The sequence below is a fragment of the Salvelinus sp. IW2-2015 genome, linkage group LG20 (genome assembly GCF_002910315.2).
Source record: "Salvelinus sp. IW2-2015 linkage group LG20, ASM291031v2, whole genome shotgun sequence".
Taxonomy (NCBI): domain Eukaryota; kingdom Metazoa; phylum Chordata; class Actinopteri; order Salmoniformes; family Salmonidae; genus Salvelinus; species Salvelinus sp. IW2-2015.
Window position 1 is genome coordinate 61218409 of NC_036860.1, and position 19921 is coordinate 61238329.

General features: G+C 42.7%; 1 protein-coding gene across 3 annotated transcripts; it reads left to right on the forward strand.

Moving 5' to 3' along the window:
* Positions 1 to 2610: 2610 nt before the first annotated feature.
* LOC111980890 (thrombospondin-4-B) lies at positions 2611 to 19473 on the forward strand. 3 transcript variants are annotated; one of them, XR_002879515.2, is made up of 23 exons: positions 2611 to 2922; positions 9432 to 9629; positions 10100 to 10347; positions 10862 to 10961; positions 11265 to 11347; positions 11451 to 11502; positions 11741 to 11892; positions 12018 to 12155; positions 12739 to 12816; positions 13162 to 13314; positions 13485 to 13589; positions 13741 to 13848; positions 14211 to 14370; positions 15548 to 15666; positions 15823 to 15875; positions 16228 to 16421; positions 16944 to 17122; positions 17225 to 17273; positions 17385 to 17581; positions 18010 to 18182; positions 18299 to 18438; positions 18621 to 18739; positions 19010 to 19473. XR_002879515.2 is itself a non-coding variant. In XM_024011933.2 (22 exons), exons 1-22 carry the CDS (start codon positions 2844 to 2846, stop codon positions 18680 to 18682), a joined length of 2820 nt encoding a protein of 939 aa, XP_023867701.1. In that variant the 5' UTR covers positions 2611 to 2843; the 3' UTR covers positions 18683 to 19473. The 3 variants fall into 3 exon arrangements, 1 of the variants encoding a protein (XP_023867701.1); XR_002879516.2 differs by having other exon boundaries at positions 18621 to 18734; XM_024011933.2 differs by having other exon boundaries at positions 18621 to 19473.
* Positions 19474 to 19921: the final 448 nt, after the last annotated feature.

Consider the following 19921-nt stretch of genomic DNA (forward strand, 5'->3'; position numbering starts at 1 on the left):
CTGGGATTCCTGGGAGTGCATTCTGATGAAGATCATCAAAGGTAAGTGAATATTTATAATGCTATTTCTGACTTATGTTGACTCCAACATGGCGGATATCTTTTTGGGTTGTGTTGGTCTCTTAAGCACCGTACTCAGATTATTGCATGGTTTGCTTTTTCCGTAAAGTTTTTTAAAAATCTGACACAACGGTTGCATTAAGGAGAAGTATATCTTTAAATCTGTGAATAACACTTGTATCTTTTAGTAATGTTTATTATGAGTATTTCTGTGATTTGATGTGGCTCTGTGCAAATTCACGGGATGTTTGAGGCAACGCCAAATGTAAACTGAGGTTTTTGGATATAAATATGAACTTGATCGAACAAAACATACATGTATTGTGTAACATGTTGTCCCGGGAGTGTCATCTGACGAAGAATATCAAAGGTTAGTGATTAATTTTATCAATATTTCTGCTTTTTATGACTCCTCTCTTTGGTTGGAAAATCGCTGTATGCTTTCTGTGACTAGTTGCTGACCTAACATAATGATATGCTCTGCTTTCGCCAAAAAGCTTTTTTGAAATCTGACACTGTGGTTGGATTAACGAGAATTTTATCTTTAAAATGGTGTCTAATACTTGTATGTTTGAGAAAACTGAATTATGAGATTTCTGTTGATTGAATTTGGCGCCCTGCAATTTCATTGGCTGTTGGCGAGGGTTTCCGCTAGCGAAACGGGGTTAACTTCTGGGCCACATCCTGACTGATGGCAGCCCATTCTTGCATAATCAATGCTTGGAGTTTGTCAGAATTTGTGGGGTTTTGTTTGTCCACCCGCCTCTTGAGCATTAACCACAAGTTCTCAATGGGATTAAGGTCTGGGGAGTTTCCTGGCCATGGACCCAAAATATCGATGTTTTGTTCCGCGAGCCACTTAGTTATCACTTTTGCCTTATGGCAAGGTGCTCCGTCATGCTGGAAAAGGCATTGCTCGTCACCAAACTGTTCCTGGATGGTTGGGAGAAGTTGCTCTGAGGATGTGTTGATACCATTCTTTATTCATGGCTGTGTTCTTAGGCAAAATTGTGAGTGAGCCCACTCCCTTGGCTGAGAAGAAACCCCACAAATGAATGGTCTCAGGATGCTTTACTGTTGGAATGACACAGGACTGATGGTAGCGCTCACCTTGTCTTCTCCGGGCAAGTTTTTTTCCAGATGCCCCAAACAATCGGAAAGGGCATTCATCAGAGAAAATGACTTTACCCCAGTCCTCAGCAGTCCAATCCCTGTACCTTTTGCAGAATATCAGTCTGTCCCTGATGTTTTTCCTGGAGAGAAGTGGCTCTTTGCTGCCCTTCTTGACACCAGGCCATCCTCCAAAAGTCTTCGCCTCACTGTGCGTGCAGAAGCACTCACACCTGCCTGCTGCCATTCCTGAGCAAACTCTGTACTGGTGGTGCCCCGATCCTGCAGCTGAATCAACTTTAGGAGACGGTCCTGGCGCTTGCTTTCTTGGGCGCCCTGAAGCCTTCTTCACAACAATTGAACCGCTCTCCTTGAAGTTCTTGATGATCCGATAAATGGTTGATTTAGGTGCAATCTTACTGGCAGCAATATCCTTGCCTGTGAAGACCTTTTTGTGCAAAGCAATGATGACGGCATGTATTTCCTTGCAGGTAACTATGGTTGACAGAAGAAGAACAATGATTCCAAGCACCACCCTCCTTTTGAAGCTTCCAGTCTGTTATTCGAACTCAGTCCGCATGACAGAGTGATCTTCAGCCTTGTCCTTGTCAACACTCACACCTGTGTTAACGAGAGAATCACTGACATGATTCCTTTTGTGGCAGGGCTGAAATGCAGTGGAAATGTTTTTGGGGGATTCAGTTCATCTGCATGGCAAAGAGGGACTTTGCAATTCATCAGACCACTCTTCATAACATTCTGGAGTATATGCAAATTGCCATCATACAAACTGAGGCAGCAGACTTTGTGAAAATTAATATTTGTGTCATTCTCAAAACTTTTGGCCACCACTGTACAATGTAAATAAATAGTAAAAATGAAGAAAAACCCTTGAATGAGTAGGTGTGTCCAAACTTTTCACTGGTACTGTAGCTCATTACATTTCTCCAGTCCCATCCCTGAGCTTAATAGTAAAACCAAGTGGCGGGGCTGCTTTTTTCCTGAAAAAATGAATTTCGGATTTGGGTTTCAGATCGCTCATTTCCTGTCAAAAGCCTGTAGATTAAAAGGAAGCCGGGATGCAGAGGAAAGGTGTTACATCTGAAACCTGAAAGAATCCCTAACAGTGTTTGGGAGGAGGAGGTGTGCCAATAAAATGCCTCCTGACTGCCAGGTGTCCGACTTTATTGCTGTATTATTAACACACGTTTTTTCCCGCTAAAGTCTGAAGAGTGGCACAGATCAAAAAGTTGCACATTGTTTAGTTTGGCTTACTGTAAGTACAGAATGTTCACTGCCCACAACGAGGTCGTGAACCATGGAAGAGCCCCTACACACACACACACAAATTAATGGGAGCCAATACGGTGGAGAATGTTTTGGTCACTCCTCTGCATGTGGCTGTCTGAAGAAAGCTTAAACCATCTCCGGCCCTGCTCCTCCTCCCTCAGTCAGCCTCCTGTCCTCCCCCAGTCAGCCACACACACACAGCAGCTGTTCCGTGCCTCACTATGACAGCCTAGCCTCACCTCTGTCTCTACTGTGAGCCATACACACTACACACACCACACACATCCCAGGCAATAAACAGTACAGGAGGACCAAGAGCACCACTCTGCCTGATAAGGATCAGTCACTCCAGAGAAACAGGTCTGGGAACAGTGAGAGGACAGAATGGGGCTGTGGACGACGCTGATCGTGGCTTCGCAGCTGATCTTGAACCTGTGTTCGGAAGTGGGAGCCCAGGGCTCAGGTGAGTGTAGCTGACAATGACTTTCTTAAATTATTACTGAATGTGATGCCAATATGATCTTGATGTGGTCATTAAAGTCTATTGAAACCATGCAATTGCACCACAAAGTACTTTTAAGGTATTGCTTTGTAATCACAGGACACAACCACTAAAAGTAAAAATTAAACAATTTGATCTTAGCCAAAGATATACAGTTTAAGTTGACATACAGACCGACTGTGATGTCATCTTCAGATGTCTTTTATCAGTCTACTAAAGCTCTCAGCACTCTACCTCAGAGGATTCCAATCGAGAACCATGAAGCTCTGAGGTAATGATTGATCTAACAGACACTGTGATTGAGAATATCATATACATTTTCCCCAAAAAGTTTAAGGTAACAAAATCAGTAAACACAAAAATCTATATTGCTCTTATTTAGATTGCAATCACCATTGTACAGTTGTTTTTTTACTTTGTAAAACGAGAATATCATATTCATTCACACTCAAGCCAATATACACAGAGGGCTAGACATGACATTTGATACTCTGTTGGGTAAGAATAAATGTTCTGATAAATAGTCCTCTGTGTCCTGTGTGGTGAGAAGATTGAAAAGACATGCTTCATAAGAATGTTGTGTACTGACTTTAGACTGAGGAAGAGTAAGAGGTGATGACTGAGATGTGACCACTGTATTCATTGAGTGTGTGTGTGTGCGTGTGTTTAGTGTACTGCCCGAACTGGCTGACTTGGTTCACTGGTATCTCTGTGACTCTGAGAGGGGGGGGGGTCTGGAGTCTGGATCTGATTTAAAGTACCAGCTATAGCACACACATGGGAATAATCACTAATGGTCTGCATGCAATATTGGAGTCTGAAAACACACACACGCACCACAACACACAGGCCTTTAAAATGGCATCTACACTGAGGTACAGGCCATAACTGTCACTGAGTGTGAGAGATATTATTTTACAAAATATATTCACAGCTGTACTGCACATAGTTGTCGCCGTTGATAAATAGTCAACATTTGACTCATTAGCAGTTCATACAAATATAAATGATTGGCAATTATTGCATGAGGTTTCACTATAAACAAACAAAAGTTTGGATTTATTAAGTAAATTGTCAATCATATGCCTTGTGTTTACAGTACAACTTTGTTATGACTTATAATAATACAATATATACAATTTTGCAGACACTTTTATCCAAAGCAACTTAGTCATGTATGGAATCGAACCCACAACCCTGGCACCACGCTCTACCAACTGAGCCATACAGGACTTAAATGGATTATTTACCTATTAAGGCACAATATATATATCAGACAACAATAATGCAGTTGTTTATTATCTACTGCAACTAGGTGATTTTACTGTCACTTTATGACTTCAATTGACTTTATGTGGTAGATCATGTCACATGTGTCATACTGTATGTGAGCTGTTCAGGTGGATTTGAGGTGGATTTGGTTTTGTGTAGCTTAACAGATCATGAGACGACAAGCGGTGGCTCTGGGGATGAAATCTAACCCTTTCTCATGGCACTTAGTGAGGAGATCCTGACACACACATGGCCCTGAGTCTGAAACACAGATGGAAGAGAGAGAGTGTGTATAGTGTGTCTAACCAGACAGATGAGAATAGAAAAAGAGTTGCTTTGTTTAGACTGTTTTATTGGTGCACCCCCAGTCCCAGTTTGCAGGCCAAGTCACGTTGAACCATACAGAGATCTATCTGTTAGTGTTTGCCTAACCTCCCTCCTCAGGTGACGGGACAATAGTGATGCTGAAGCCTTTCGCAAACCAGGCCTCAGTGTGTTTGTAAAGGTGAGATTTCATGCCTTTTCCTGCACTCAAAGGAGGCTCCAGTCACGTTTAACCACACACCTTTAAAAGCACCCGTGCTGCTCCCTGGTGAGCTGGAGCAGATTGAGGCCAGGCAGGGGGAACGGGAGAAAAGACTAGAGGCAGGAGAAAATAAGAAAGATGTCTGAAGCTGACAGACACAGATGGAAACGCACACACACACACACACAGAAGAGAGAAGATGAGAGCAATTTTCTGGAAGCATTTGGGAGCAATTTGGTGCGTGCCCTCATGACAGTGTGCCTTGTAGACGGCTGCTAGGGCACTTGTGTATTCATGTACGGTCTCAGACTGGCGGGGAGGGATTCAAGGCACATCCTCCCGAGGCCTGCTGTGTCCCGGAGGGACTTTATTGGAATAGAATTGTAATCTTGAGCTTAACTGTCCACTCAAGAGAAAGCTCCTCACTGTAAACAGTGCCTGTAATCTGGTTCAGGTTATTAATCAACCTACTAGGTTGTTTATAAACACTACAGGGACAAGATTATCCACATGTATCGATCACATTTTAACTAATAGTGTAGAACTTGTATCCATACCCATTGGATGCAGTGATCACAATATTGTGGCTATACCCAGGAAGGCCAAAGTTCCAAAATCTGGGCCTAAAATTGTGTATAAGAGATCATACAAAATATTTTGCTGTGACTCTTATGTGGATGATGTTAAAAAAAAATATTGGTCTGATGTGATTAATAAGGAGCATCCAGACACTGCACTTGATGAATTTATGAAATTGCTTCTTCCAATTATTGACAAATATGCACCTTTTAAGAAACTGACTGTTAGAACTGTTACGGCTCCATGGATTGATGAGGAAATTAAAAACTGACTGGCTGAAAGAGATGGAGCAAAAGGAGTGGCTAATAAGTCTGGCTGCACATCTGACTGGCTGACTTACTGCAAATTGAGAAATGATGAGACTAAACTCAACAACAAAAAATAAGAAACTGTATTATGAAGCCAAGATCAATGATATAAAGAATCATGGGAAAGAACTTGAGTACATTAAATTAAATTATGGGCAGAAAGACAAATTCAACTCCATATTTTATCGAATCAGATGGCTTATTCATCACAAAACCATTTGATGTTGCAAATTATTTTAATGATTACTTCATTGGCAAAGTGGGCAAACATAGGAAGGAAATGCCAACAATGAACAATGAGCCATCGTATTCATGCATAAAAAAAACAAATAATGAAAGAAAAGCATTGCAAGTTTGAATTTTGTAAAGTTAGTGTGGGAGAGGTGGAAAAATCATTGTTAACGATCAATAATGACAAACCTCCTGGCATTGACAACTTAGATGAAAAGCTACTGAGGATGATAGCTGACTCTACAGCCACTTCTGTCATATTTAATCTGAGCCTAGAGGAAAGTATTTGTCGTCAGGCCTGGAGGGAAGCCAAAGTAATTCCGCTACCCAAGAGTGGTAAAGCAGCCTTTACTGGTTCTAACAGCAGACCTATAAACTTGCTGCCAGCTCTTAGCAAACTGTTGGAAAGAATTGTGTTTGACCAAATACAACGCTATTTCTCTGGAAACAAATGAACAACAGTCTTACAGCATGGTTATAGAAAAGGACACTCAACATGTACTGCACTGACACAAAGCTTCTCTAATGTCAAACATGTAAAGTGTGGTGTACCGCAGGGCAGCTATCTAGGCCCTCTACTCTTTTTTTACCAATGACCATCCTCTGGCATTAAACAAAGCATGTGTGTTTGTGTATGCTGATTATTCAACCACATACGCATCAGCAACCACAGCTAATGAAGTCACTGAAACCCTTAACAAAGAGTTGCAGTCTGTTTTGGAATGGGTGGCCAGTAATAAACTGGTCCTGAACATCTCTAAAACTAAGAGCATTGTATTTGGTAGAAATAGTAGACCTCAGCTGAATCTGGTAATGAATGGTGTTGCTGTTGAACAAGTTGAGGATAATAAATTACTTGGCGTTACCTTAGATTGTAAACTGTCATGGTCCAAACATATACAGTGGGGAGAACAAGTATTTGATACACTGCCGATTTTGCAGGTTTTCTTACTTACAAAGCATGTAGAGGTCTGTAATCACATTGTATGATTTTTAAGTAATTAATTTGCATTTTATTGCATGACATAAGTATTTGATACATCAGAAAAGCAGAACTTAATATTTGGTACAGAAACCTTTGTTTGCAATTACAGAGATCATACGTTTCCTGTAGTTCTTGATCAGGTTTGCACACACTGCAGCAGGGATTTTGAACCACTCCTCCATACAGACCTTCTCCAGATCCTTCAGGTTTCGGGGCTGTCGCTGGGCAATACGGACTTTCAGCTCCCTCCAAAGATTTTCTATTGGGTTCAGGTCTGGAGACTGGCTAGGCCACTCCAGGACCTTGAGATGCTTCTTACGGAGCCACTCCTTAGTTGCCCTGGCTGTGTGTTTCGGGTCGTTGTCATGCTGGAAGACCCAGCCACGACCCATCTTCAATGCTCTTACTGAGGGAAGGAGGTTGTTGGCCAAGATCTCGCGATACATGGCCCCATCCATCCTCTCCTCAATACGGTGCAGTCGTCCTGTCCCCTTTGCAGAAAAGCATCCCCAACGGATGATGCTTCACGGTTGGGATGGTGTTCTTGGGGTTGTACTCATCCTTCTTCTTCCTCCAAACACGGCGAGTGGAGTTTAGACCAAAAATACTTATGTCATGCAATAAAATGCAAATTAATTACTTAAAAATCATACAATGTGATTTTCTGGATTTTTTTGATAAAAATTACAGACCTCTACATGCTTTGTAAGTAGGAAAACCTGCAAAATCGGCAGTGTATCAAATACTTGTTCTCCCCACTGTATATTCAATGGTTGTAAAGAGATGGGGAGAGGTCTGTCCGTAATAAAGAGATGCTCTGCTTTTGTGACATCACATTCCAAAAAGCAAGTCCTGCAGGCTATAGTTTTGTCTTATCTTGATTATTGTCCAGTCGTGTGGTCGAGTGCTGCAAGGAAAGATCTAGTTAAGCTGCAGCTAGCCCAGAACAGAGTGGCACGTCTTGCTCTTCATTGTAATCAGAGGGCTGATATCAATACTATGCATGGCAGTCTCTCTTGGCTAAGAGTTGAGGAGAGACTGACTGCATCACTTCTTCTTTTTATAAGAAACAATGTGTTGAAAATCCCAATTTCTTTGCATAGTCAACTTACACACAGCTCTGACACACACACCCACCAGACATGCCACCAGGGGTCTTTTCACAGTCCCCAAATCCAGAACAAATTCAAAAAAGCGTACAGTATTATATAGAGCCATTATTGCATGAAACTCCCTTCCATCTCATATTGCTCAAATGAACAGCAAAGCTGGTTTAAAAAAACAGATAAAGCAACACCTCACAGCACAACGCCTCCCCTATTTAATTTTTTTTTGATTTAACCTTTATTTAACTAGACAAGTCAGTTAAGAACAAATTCTTATTTACAATGATAGCCTACACCGGCCAAACCCGGACGATGCTGGGCCAATTGTGCGCCGCCCTGTGGGACTCCCATTCACGGCCAAATGTGATACAGCCTGGATTCGAACCAGGGACTGTAGTGACGGCTCATGCACTGAGATGCAGTGCCTTAGACCTCTGCGCCACTATTTGACCTAGATAGTTTGTGTGTATGTATTGGTATTGATATATAGACAACCTGTGCCTTTTTAAAAATATTTTTTTATTGATGTAGTTCTGTCCTTGAGGTGTTCTTGCCTATTAATGTTTTGTATTATGTCATGTTTTATGTTTTGTGTGGACCCCGGGAAGAGTAGCTGCTGCTTTTGCAACAGCTAATGGGGATCCTAATAAAATACCAAATACCAAAACTCTTCAGTGGCTTCTACATTTCACTCCCTGAGCACTCAGTACAGTCTATCCATATTTGTGTGGTAAAAGTGGTCAAGCAAAAGACCCACTACGTTATTTGCACCGAGACAAACTCATTCTGATCTTGATCTTCCAGCCCATCCTAGTCTACTGACGTAAAGTATTGTCTCGGGACATCAAAACTACTAGCTCAAGAATGATCAAAATACCATACATTCTGATAAAAGGGAAAATGTTATACCCCAAACTCATATTCTGCCTCATCAACAACTAGCCTACTCTCTCGTGACAACCAGCATCTTCTCAGCACTTTAAAACCTCTAGCTCAGCAATCCTCACCATTCAGGTCAATGTGGTCAAGTGGATACTACAGGGCAGGCAATGTAACACTTCTCCCCAGCTAGCCAAACTCACTGTGATGTTCCAGCCCAGTTTAGTCTATAAAGCAGTGATGTACACTTTCCCCCCGATACATCCAAAACACCTTGCTCAATAACCATCCTATTCATCTACTCAGGTGTCTTTATTCTCGCTGTACTGAGCAGCAGAACTTTACTTTGTTACTTTACTTTATTTCCCCTCAAAGATTACTTTATTTTACTTTAGTTTGTTTCCTTTTACAGTTATTTTACGTTTCCCTTCACAGGTATTTCTCTTTACTTTATGTTTCCTTTTACAGTAATTTTTCTATACTTTGTTTCCCTTTACATTTATTTTTACTTTATGTTTCCCTTTACAGTTATTTTACTTTACGGTTCCCTTTACAGTCATTTAACTTTATTTTTTCCCCTGTAGTGTATGACCTCCTCAATTCCCCGGACTGTCTGCCAGACCTGCTGCAGGGCGGCTTAGTGGAGCAGGGCGTGAATGAGGCTTTCATCCTCACCACCTTCAAGCTGCAGCCCAAGACTGGCACCACAGTGTTCGGCCTGTACAACCCCCGGGACAACAGCAAGTACTTTGAGTTCACCGTGCTGGGGAAACTCAACAGAGGTAAGGGGTAGGAAGGAGAGGCAGGGGCGTCAAGCCCATTGAAACCGATGGTTTTTCCACTTGTACACTGAAAATATAGAAGATATTGTTTCTTTTACTCATTATTAATTCAAAGATATCGATTTCTGGCCACCTTTGCCCCTCAAAGAAATGAGGTGCACAACGCCTCAGGGGAGAGGGATGTATAATACATTGGTCTTGCTGAATGCACTTTTCTGTACGATGTCAAATTAAATAACATTTTAATTGTTACACGCTTGGTAAACAACAGGTGTAGACTAACAGTGAAAAGAGTCTTAGTTCTCTCTCTCTTTTAATCTAATTTGTGTTTAAAAATCATTATTTTCGCTCTCTGCTTCTACATTAATGTATTCATCATGTATTCATTTCATTGAGGCATTTGCTGTGATTCCCTTTCCATCTCATGTCCTTTTCCTTTAACTCTTTTTCTTTCCCTTCCTCTCTCCCAGCCGTGCTGCGTTACCTGAGGAGTGATCGGAGGATGAGCTCCGTGACCTTCAACAACATCCAGCTGGCAGACGGTCAGCGCCACCGCCTCCTCTTCCACCTGAAGGGCATGCAGCAGGGACCCGGGGGGGTGGAGCTACACCTGGACTGCAGGCTGGTGGAGACGGTCCGGGACCTCCCCTCCGTGTTTCAGGGTCTGCCTGCAGGCTACGGTGTGGTGGAGCTGAAGAGCATGCAGGCCAAAGCAGAGGTGATGTTATTAGATTTGTTTCAAACGGCAACCTATTGCTTTTATAGAGCACTTATTTAGACCATTGTCAAATTGGGTGCAGTTCAAATGTAGTGCATCATATGGAATAGAGTTATTATTTACTCATAGATCCAGACAAAATCACAGAACCTTCAACCGAGGATTGGTTGTCCGTCTGTTTCCGTTTAAGCCATTTGACCAGAGCTACCCAGACACTCCCCAAACCATTGCTTTTGTTGACTTTGTACTCAGGGAAACTATGAGTGGTCACTTATTTACTCCTAGATCCTCCTTCCAAATTCAAATGACCATAACCCCCTAGCCTGGGTGCCAGATAGTCTGTTTCTTCTTTGGCCAAATCCTTGTCCATCAAAAATTAGAGTTGGCTACAGCAGGTAAAAATCTGGAAACAAATTTGGTAACCACCTTGTCCTAATCTAATCAAACCCATCCATCAGCATTCAGCACTGATTCCAACTAATGTGTCCCTGTTGTTGGACTTCTTCATAAACAGGAAGAGCTGGAGGAGCTGAAACTAGTGGTGGGAGACACGTTTGAGAATGTAGCTTCTCTTCAAAACTGCCACCAACAAGGAGACTCAGTGCAGACTCTGGGTAAGGGTTTATGACAAAAAATAAACCAAAAAATAAACCAACTCCTATTCCTGTGTGTTCCCTAGTACTGTCTAGTTTACACAGACAAAAACATTTTGAGGAAAGGCTTTTTCTTGAACGTCGCTCAACTGTTTTTCAAGAAGCAAATAAATGGTGATATATATATATATATAAGTATTCTATGTCTCTACTTTCGAATTCACACAAAAACAACAGTTACTGTAGATTGAGGTTGAACAAGAACCCCCTCTCAAGTCTGTTGGTATGACCAATGTTATTTTCCAATGCTGCTCTCCCGTGCAGGGGTCAACACAAAGCAGCTGTCCAATCAAATGCTTGATCTCACCAAGGTGATAAATGAGCTGAAAGATGTCCTCATTCAGCAGGTAACTATAGTGCTCAAGCTCATCTGGGAGCTATTAATAAACTGTACCTCCTGACCCACTGAGTCCATAAAAACTCAAAACATGTCTATGTTGCTTTCTAAAGGTCAAAGAGACATCTTTTCTCAGAAATACCATCTCTGAGTGCCAGGCTTGTGGTAAGAACATCCACCATCACCATTATATTACAAATGATGTATTAAAGTTCTGTTATATGTTGTTTATAGATTGAACCAATAGCTTTTTCCTGACCATGAGGAAAATCACTGGGCCTTAGTAATAAAACTAGTTTGAAGTATGTTCGCTTGTAACACATTCATTACTAATACATGAGAAACCACTGGTATTGTGGAAACGAGTGTCATAAAAATATATTTCCTCTGGGTGTCTTTGAAGGACTGGGTGGAAGCGAAGTCATGAAGCAGAAGTGTGCCCCAGGCGTTTGTTTCCGCGGCGACATGTGTATTGAAACGGAGGACGGGGTTGAGTGTGGACCCTGCCCTGATGGATACACTGGGGACGGCTTCAGCTGTGATGATGTGGATGAGGTAGGGTGTGTTTGTGTGTGTATGTTATATTCAGGTGCATGTGTGTTTACTGTATGAATTTATAATGGTTGTAATCATTCTGAAACACTAACCAAGCGTCTTCTTCCATCTCTCTCTCTCTCCAGTGTCAATTTAACCCATGCTTCCCCGGGGTGAAGTGTGTGAACACGGCTCCAGGGTTCCGCTGTGACGCCTGTCCTCTGGGCTACTCTGGTCTGGCTGTGGAAGGGGTGGGAGTGGTCTACGCACAGACAAACAAACAGGTCAGTTAACATAACCAACATCACCAAATACAGTCAAGGTCTCCAGGTCAGTCAGCATCACCAAATACAGTCAAGGTCTCCAGGTCAGTCAGCATCACCAAATACAGTCAAGGTCCTCCAGGTCAGTCAGCATCACCAAATACAGTCAAGGTCTCCAGGTCAGTCAGCATCACCAAATACAGTCAAGGTCTCCAGGTCAGTCAGCATCACCAAATACAGTCAACTCCAGGTCAGTCAGCATCACCAAAATAACAGTCAAGGTCTCCAGGTCAGTCAACATCACCAAATACAGTCAAGGTCTCCAGGTCAGTCAACATCACCAAATACAGTCAAGGTCTCCCTTTTAATTGGGTAAAAGAAAAAGCTGCAAACACTAGTAGGTCTGTTGTAATAATTTATTCACCAACGTTTCGACAGGAACGTTTCAATTCAGTCAATGGACAATTCCAGAAGATTCATTTTAATGAAATGTACTCCTACCCACCCGGTGACATTGTTATTAGGATAACTAATCATGGAACACCTTTTCAAGATATGTATCATAATAATCATCTCCGGTTTTGTACTTTATACGGCCTCTTAGGTCTGTGATGACATTGACGAGTGCAAAGAACCCAACAATGGACAGTGCACCGCCAACTCTCTCTGTCACAACTCTGCGGTAAGGCCTGAGTGTGTTACTCTGTCATAAATCTGCGGTAAGGCCTGAGTGTGTTACTCTGTCATAAATCTGCGGTAAGGCCTGAGTGTCTGTCTGTCTGATAGCCTGGTGGTCGACTAGACCGGTTTGTTGCTTCAGCCAACTCCTGACCTTCGTTTTCATACAACAGAAATTGCTTGAAGCACAAACAGATGTAGCCTGGAATAAACGGAATATCGCTCAATTTAAACAATAATGCAAGGAGGGAACAATGTTAACTGGATTCCAAATATCTGACTGCCTGCTACAAGTACTATATTTATTCTTATGTCTCTCATTGCCTATTACCCTACATTATCCCTGTAGGGTTCTTACGTCTGTGGGGGCTGTAAGACAGGCTACACAGGGGACCAGGTGAAGGGCTGTAAGCCAGAGAGGAGCTGTGGTAACAGTTTGACCAACCCCTGTGATGTCAACGCCCAGTGTTTCCAAGAAAGAGACGGCTCCATCACCTGTCAGGTGGGGTCCTATGGATCACAAACTGGCCTCCATTGACAGAACTCCCTGTCACACACACAAACACACGCACATACACACACGCACGCAAACATACACACGCAAACACACACAAACACGCACACACACCCACGCACTGCCTCTTAAGTGTTCTCTCTTCTTTCTCCTGTCAGTGTGGGATTGGCTGGGCTGGTAATGGCTACCTATGTGGAAAGGATACAGACATTGATGGATACCCTGATGAGAAACTCAAGTGCAAGGATATGCTCTGTAAAAAGGTAACCATGACAACACAAGAAATACAACTATCCTGGGATAAACACCCCCCCCCCCCCTCTCCCTTTGCCCCTCCCTCCATCTTCTTTTTATGGTGTGTCTGTTAAAGTGATCACCATAAATCGGTCAATAAATAAATCTGTCTGTTTTCAGGATAACTGCATGCGCGTTCCTAACTCTGGCCAAGAGGATGCTGACAAGGACGGACAAGGAGACGCTTGTGACACCGACGCTGATGGTGACGGTATTCTGAATGAACAGGTAGACCTTATACCTCTATACACACACACACATTAAATTAAATCAAATGTATTTATAAAGACCTATTTACATCAGCAGTTGTCACAAAATGCTTATTTAGAAACCCTGCCTAAAACTCCAAACAGTACGCAATGCAGATGTAGAACCACAGTGGCTAGGAAAAACTCCCAAGAAAGGCAGGAATCTAGGAAGAAACCTAGAGAGGAACCAGGCTKTGAGGAGTGGTCAGTCCTCTTCTGGTTGTGCTGTGCTGAGAATTTGAAGGAGCATACTAAAATTCACACAGGACACCAGTTAAGACAGGAGATTTCACCAGATAGGACAGACTGACCCTATTCCCTCTGTGCCCCTCTCCCGTGCAGGATAACTGCTGGCTGAAGCCTAACGTGGACCAGAGGAACAGTGACAAGGACAGCCATGGTGACGCCTGTGACAACTGTCGCACGGTGGAGAACCCTGATCAGAGGGACACTGACAGTGATGGGAAAGGAGACGCCTGCGATGATGACATGGATGGAGACGGTACGTACAGCGACACATCACTACCACGTAGCTACAGTCCGTCACAGTAGTATGTTCCAACATCGCTTGTCTAGAATCCTTGAACATACAGTACCACCAAGCACCAACCCTACCCTGACCCAATGATTTATATACTAGATGATTGACAGGGGGCGCTGTTTTGAAGCCACCTCCATCTTGGCATTCCCCCACTAGAGTAAAAAAATATTTTGGAAGCTATAGAAATTCATTAATTAATTTCCACGTTAATTATATTACAGACACCTTAATGCATACTTTTAAATTATAGAATGTGAGCTTAACATGAAAAATATCTATAATTATTTTTTTTACAATTCTAATGTTACTGTCCCCACTAAAATATATTTTTTAAATACATGTAATTTTGTCCTTGACACATTTAATTGAAATACTGTAGAGTTCCATTCATTCCTATGGAGGACTGCTTCTTCTGGGGGGTGTCAATATGCCCGATRTGTGGCTTCAAAGCCTCTCACTGGCCAGTACATAGAGTAGCATCAGCAATCCAGGGTTTATATACATAATTGCCCTGACCCCATTACTAAAATCCCCTCTCAAGTTAACAGAAACATACAGTATGTCTTTATCATCCTCACTCTTTAATAATGTAGATGACTGTCGGTTTCTTTTTATAGACCCTGTCTACAGATGGCTTGACCTTTATGCTACAGCCACAGTACTGTTGCTTTCCGGAGATAAATGAGAAATGACACACACACCATATTTCAACAGTTCACTCAGATGACAAATGCAACAGTGCCTCCCTGTGGCACAACTAGTGAACTATTAGAAACAGCATATCAATGGAAATAGAATCAACCACGTGCAGTTTGCTTTTAAATCCCAATGCATTGATTCAATGTCAGTGGTTAAGCTGTCAATCATACAATTCATGTTTTATGATTTTCTCATGGGCCACACTTAAAGTTCACTTTTTGCTTGTATCCAACAGAGATTCACACATGTTCTAAATGTGAAATATCTAGAACAGCCATCGCTGGTGTTCATATGTCACAAAGCAGTGCTCCTAAAGGAGTCCACTTGAAGCTGAAGCACTCATGTATTTCACCAACACTTCTGCAGAGTGGTGGGATACTATTGGTCAGATAACTTTACAAACTCAAACTTGACAAACTCAAATTGAATTGGTCTCCAGGCTTGAAGAACTTCCTTGATAACTGCCAGCTGGTGGTGAACCGGGACCAGTTGGACCGGGATGGAGATGGAGTGGGAGATGCCTGTGACAGCTGCCCTGATATCCCTAATCCTAACCAGGTCAGACTGCTTCCACAGGCGTCCATTAGGGTTCTGAGACCTGTTCAGTTTACAGATATAACATGGGATATGGAGCAACTGAACTGTCCTACCCTGTGATAAATATTATACTGAGTGGTCAAAAAGTGTTTTAACAAATCTGTGCTCTAATTTTAGTCCGACATTGACCATGACCTGGTTGGGGATTCTTGTGACACAAATCAAGACAGGTACAAGAAAAACATATTTTAAAAGTATTTGACTTGAGAAAAAGTATGCTCTTAAAATATCCACTTAATGATTTAATTTATTTTTGTCAATTCATGATTGCAGTAGTCAATATATCCCTTTATTTGGACAAATATTCCTATTTTACTGTATATTTTAGTATACAGTGCATAAAGTAGGTTGCCGGTCCAATGTTACTTAACTGCCAGCCATTCCCTACTAGCCTGAGTCCCAGATCTGTTTATGATGTTAACTCCATTGCTGTCAGCAACACTCAGGCTAAATCCATTCATGTGATGACCTGACCCTATCTTTTCTGTCCCTCCTCCCTGTGTGTCACCCCCTGGTCTGTAGTGATGGCGACGGTCACCAGGACACCAAGGACAACTGTCCCAACGTGATCAACAGCTCCCAGCTGGACACAGACAAAGACGGCCTGGGGGATGAGTGTGACGATGATGACGACAACGACAGCATCCCTGACTTCCTGGCACCGGGACCCGACAACTGCAGACTGGTGCCCAACCCCGACCAGCTGGATGAGAACAGTCAGTCTTTAATATTTCTTTCAAATAATTTACTTTACTGCTTCAAACAAATTGCCTAGCAACGGGACAATCTGAATGTGAATTCTTGAGTCATCACCTAAAACCTATTGCCTGGTGATCCAGTCTGTTTGTGCTTTGGCCAACACCTCTCTGTGTTAGTTTGTGTCCTGCCAAACAGACAGTAAATGGTGTGACAACTGTAGAAGAGTTGACTACACCAACAGTATGGGATCAGACTACATTTTAAGTGAAAGTAAAACACAAGAAAGTGAGCACCTATGCACTAAGAGTGTTGGGCCAGTAATTGAAAGGTTGCTGGTTCAAATCTGAGCCAACTAGGTGAATAATCTGACGCTGTGCCCTTGAGCAAGGCACTTAACCTTAATAGCTCCTGTATGTTGCTCTGGATAAGAGTGTCTGCTAAATGACTCAAATGTAACTCTCCACTCTACCAGTGTATTGTCTATGCTTAGAACCTTACTGGGCATCATTTCTAAGCCTTTGTGTATTCTCTCCTCCCAGATGATGGTGTTGGAGATGTGTGTGAGTCAGACTTTGACCAGGACAAGGTGATAGACAGGATAGACAACTGTCCAGAGAACGCTGAGGTCACTCTGACAGACTTCAGAGCCTATCAGACGGTGGTGCTGGACCCGGAGGGCGATGCCCAGATTGACCCCAACTGGGTGGTACTTAATCAGGTCAGATGGTCATTTACTTGATGGACTTACAACACAATAAGTTCAACATCGCAGAAATGCTTTGACTTTGTCAACATAACTGACATTTAATCTCTCAAACAGGGAATGGAGATTGTTCAGACCATGAACAGTGACCCTGGACTTGCTGTCGGTAAGAAAGACTTCCAAATCGTTATCAGGTATCGAACCATGTTCTCATATGGTATTGTATAAAGTCGTATCCTATTTTATCGCAACATTTTTGTTGTGTATTGCTCCCTAGGTTACACTGCGTTCAGTGGAGTGGACTTTGAGGGGACATTCCATGTTAACACGGTGACTGACGATGACTACGCAGGCTTCATCTTTGGCTACCAGGACTCCTCCTCCTTCTACGTGGTCATGTGGAAACAGACTGAGCAGACCTACTGGCAAGCCACACCCTTCAGAGCAGTGGCCGAGCCTGGCATCCAGCTCAAGGTGTGTGTGTGTGTGTGTGTGTGTGTGTGTGTGTGTGTGTGTGTGTGTGTGTGGGGGATTGTGTTTTTGAAGTAAGTACAAAAGACAAAGATAGATTGTATTTAGGGTGGCTCTGTACAATTTAACACACACACACACGTGTGCTATGGAGAGCACAGGAGGTTGGTGGCGCCTTAATTGGGGAGGACAGGCTTGTGGTAATGGCTGCAGCGGAATGGGTGGAATGATATCATGACATCCATGTGTTTGATGCCATTCCATTTGCTCCATTCCTGCCGTTATTATGAGCCGTCCTCCCCTCAGCAGCCTCCACTGATGGAGAGCCACCCTAAGCCAAATCTGTCTTTGTCTCTTTGTACTTACTTCTTAATTACCTTCTCTCCCTCGCTATCTCCTCTCTCCATCTCGCTCTCCCTCCCCATCCCCAGGCTGTGAAGTCTAAGTCAGGTCCAGGGGAGCACCTGAGGAACTCCCTGTGGCACACAGGGGACACCAACGACCAGGTGCGTCTGCTGTGGAAGGACCCCAGGAACGTGGGCTGGAAGGACAAGGTTTCCTACCGTTGGTACCTGCAGCACCGACCCCAGGTCGGATACATCAGGTAAGACAGCTGAGAGAAAAATAGAGAGAGAGAGTGTGTGTGTGTGGGATGTCATCGCTTCATCTAATACACAATGGAGTACAACAATGGCTAATGTATGTTGGGTGTTTGGACAGGGCCCGTTTCTATGAGGGGACAGAGCTGGTGGCTGACTCTGGTGTGACCATCGACACCACCATGAGAGGAGGCCGACTGGGCGTGTTCTGTTTCTCTCAGGAAAACATCATCTGGTCCAACCTAAAGTACCGCTGCAATGGTAAGCAGCATGCTTTATTCGAGTGTCGCAGCAGTCTTAGGCACTGCATCTCAGTGCTGGATTAAAAAAAAAAAAAATTACAATTGCTTTGAACTCAAATTAGTAAAATTCATCAACCAAAGTGGCATCCTTAATTAAACTGACTCTTGGTAGAACTTGACTTTGACCTCTAACCTACACAGATACCATCCCTGGGGACTTCCAGGAGTTCAGCATGCAGCACGGCGTCGTCGACGGTCTCTAAGCATACAGAGAAAAACTGAAAGAGAGACCGTTTCTCCAGCTGTGTTTAGAATGTACTGTATGTGGTGTGTGCATTTGTACACAGTGGCAATACTGTATGTATGTGGCCTGTTTCCATGTCTACCCACTTCCCCACCAAAAATGTAATCAACTTGTCTTCATGAGTGTTATAATCAGTGTCCTCAGTGGTCTAAATTAGGACTACTAGAGTAAAATAAAATTCACATTTCAAACATAAGATTTTATTATTTGAGCTCATTTTGCAATAACATCCACAAACAGAAACATCAGCCATTGATATAAGCTTCCTTCTCTCTCCCTCTCTCAGAGCTTTGATTCCCAGTGTGATACCAGCCCCACACAATGTCATCACACAATATGGACATGAGAGCAAACACAGGAGAGGAATCAGACCATGGGGACTTGGTTATGCCTGAGCATATTCCATTGTCTTATACCCTGGTACCAGATCTGTTTGTGCTGTCTTGTCCTGTTGGAAAGACAGCATAAACAAATCTGGGACCAGGCCAACTGTCTTGGCCCTGTGACCTCAATCCTCCCCGGAGGCCTAGTCTTGACCAAGAGTTTTGTTATCAGTGAATATCACAGCTCCTTAACACAACTCTCTAGAGGCCAATAGAAAGCCATTTGAAAATGATTCCCAAATAAACTCCACTTTCTGCCTGGTTTAAGTCTTAGACTTAAGTGTTTGTAAGTTTGAAATTCATGTTGATTCTTTTATAAGTATAATGCTATCGACAAGAGAATTTCAAATAAAAAATGTGATATTGTATTGTGGTTCTTTTGGTCTTATTTATCAGCCTTATTGAATGTGTTTGTCCAGATTTTCATCGGCCAGTCTCTCAGTTCATGTGGCCGAAAGAATAAAGAGCAGTGAGGAAACAAGAATATTGACCTGTTAACCTAGTATTATTAGTGCCGGTGACCGTGCGGCACGGGCATCCATAAGGTATGCTAATATATTTAAAAAACAAATCTAATCTCGTTCCATAGTCACCCTCATATTTTGGTCATGCCTCCGAGCGAGTTGGTAGGGGCGATGTGGTGGTTTGCGATGTATGACAAGTTATTAGGCTATAGAACTTCAGTGATAACAAAGTCCTGAGTGACATTATGTGGCCTAATGTGGGAATGTACTGTATATTGATAGGCCTTCACCAAATGTGTCACTTAAGATCCTAAAAAGACTATTCAGGAAAGTGTTTAAAATGGATTTAAG

What these genes read in the sequence shown, in the direction of transcription:
- LOC111980890 (XM_024011933.2), top strand. Translation starts at nt 2,844, where the DNA reads ATGGGGCTGTGGACGACGCTGATCGTGGCTTCGCAGCTGATCTTGAAC. An exon ending in AAGATGTCCTCATTCAGCAG is followed by an intron (nt 11,348 to 11,450) that starts GTAACTATAGTG and finishes TGCTTTCTAAAG; the next exon opens with GTCAAAGAGACATCTTTTCT. An exon ending in TGTGACACAAATCAAGACAG is followed by an intron (nt 15,876 to 16,227) that starts GTACAAGAAAAA and finishes CCTGGTCTGTAG; the next exon opens with TGATGGCGACGGTCACCAGG.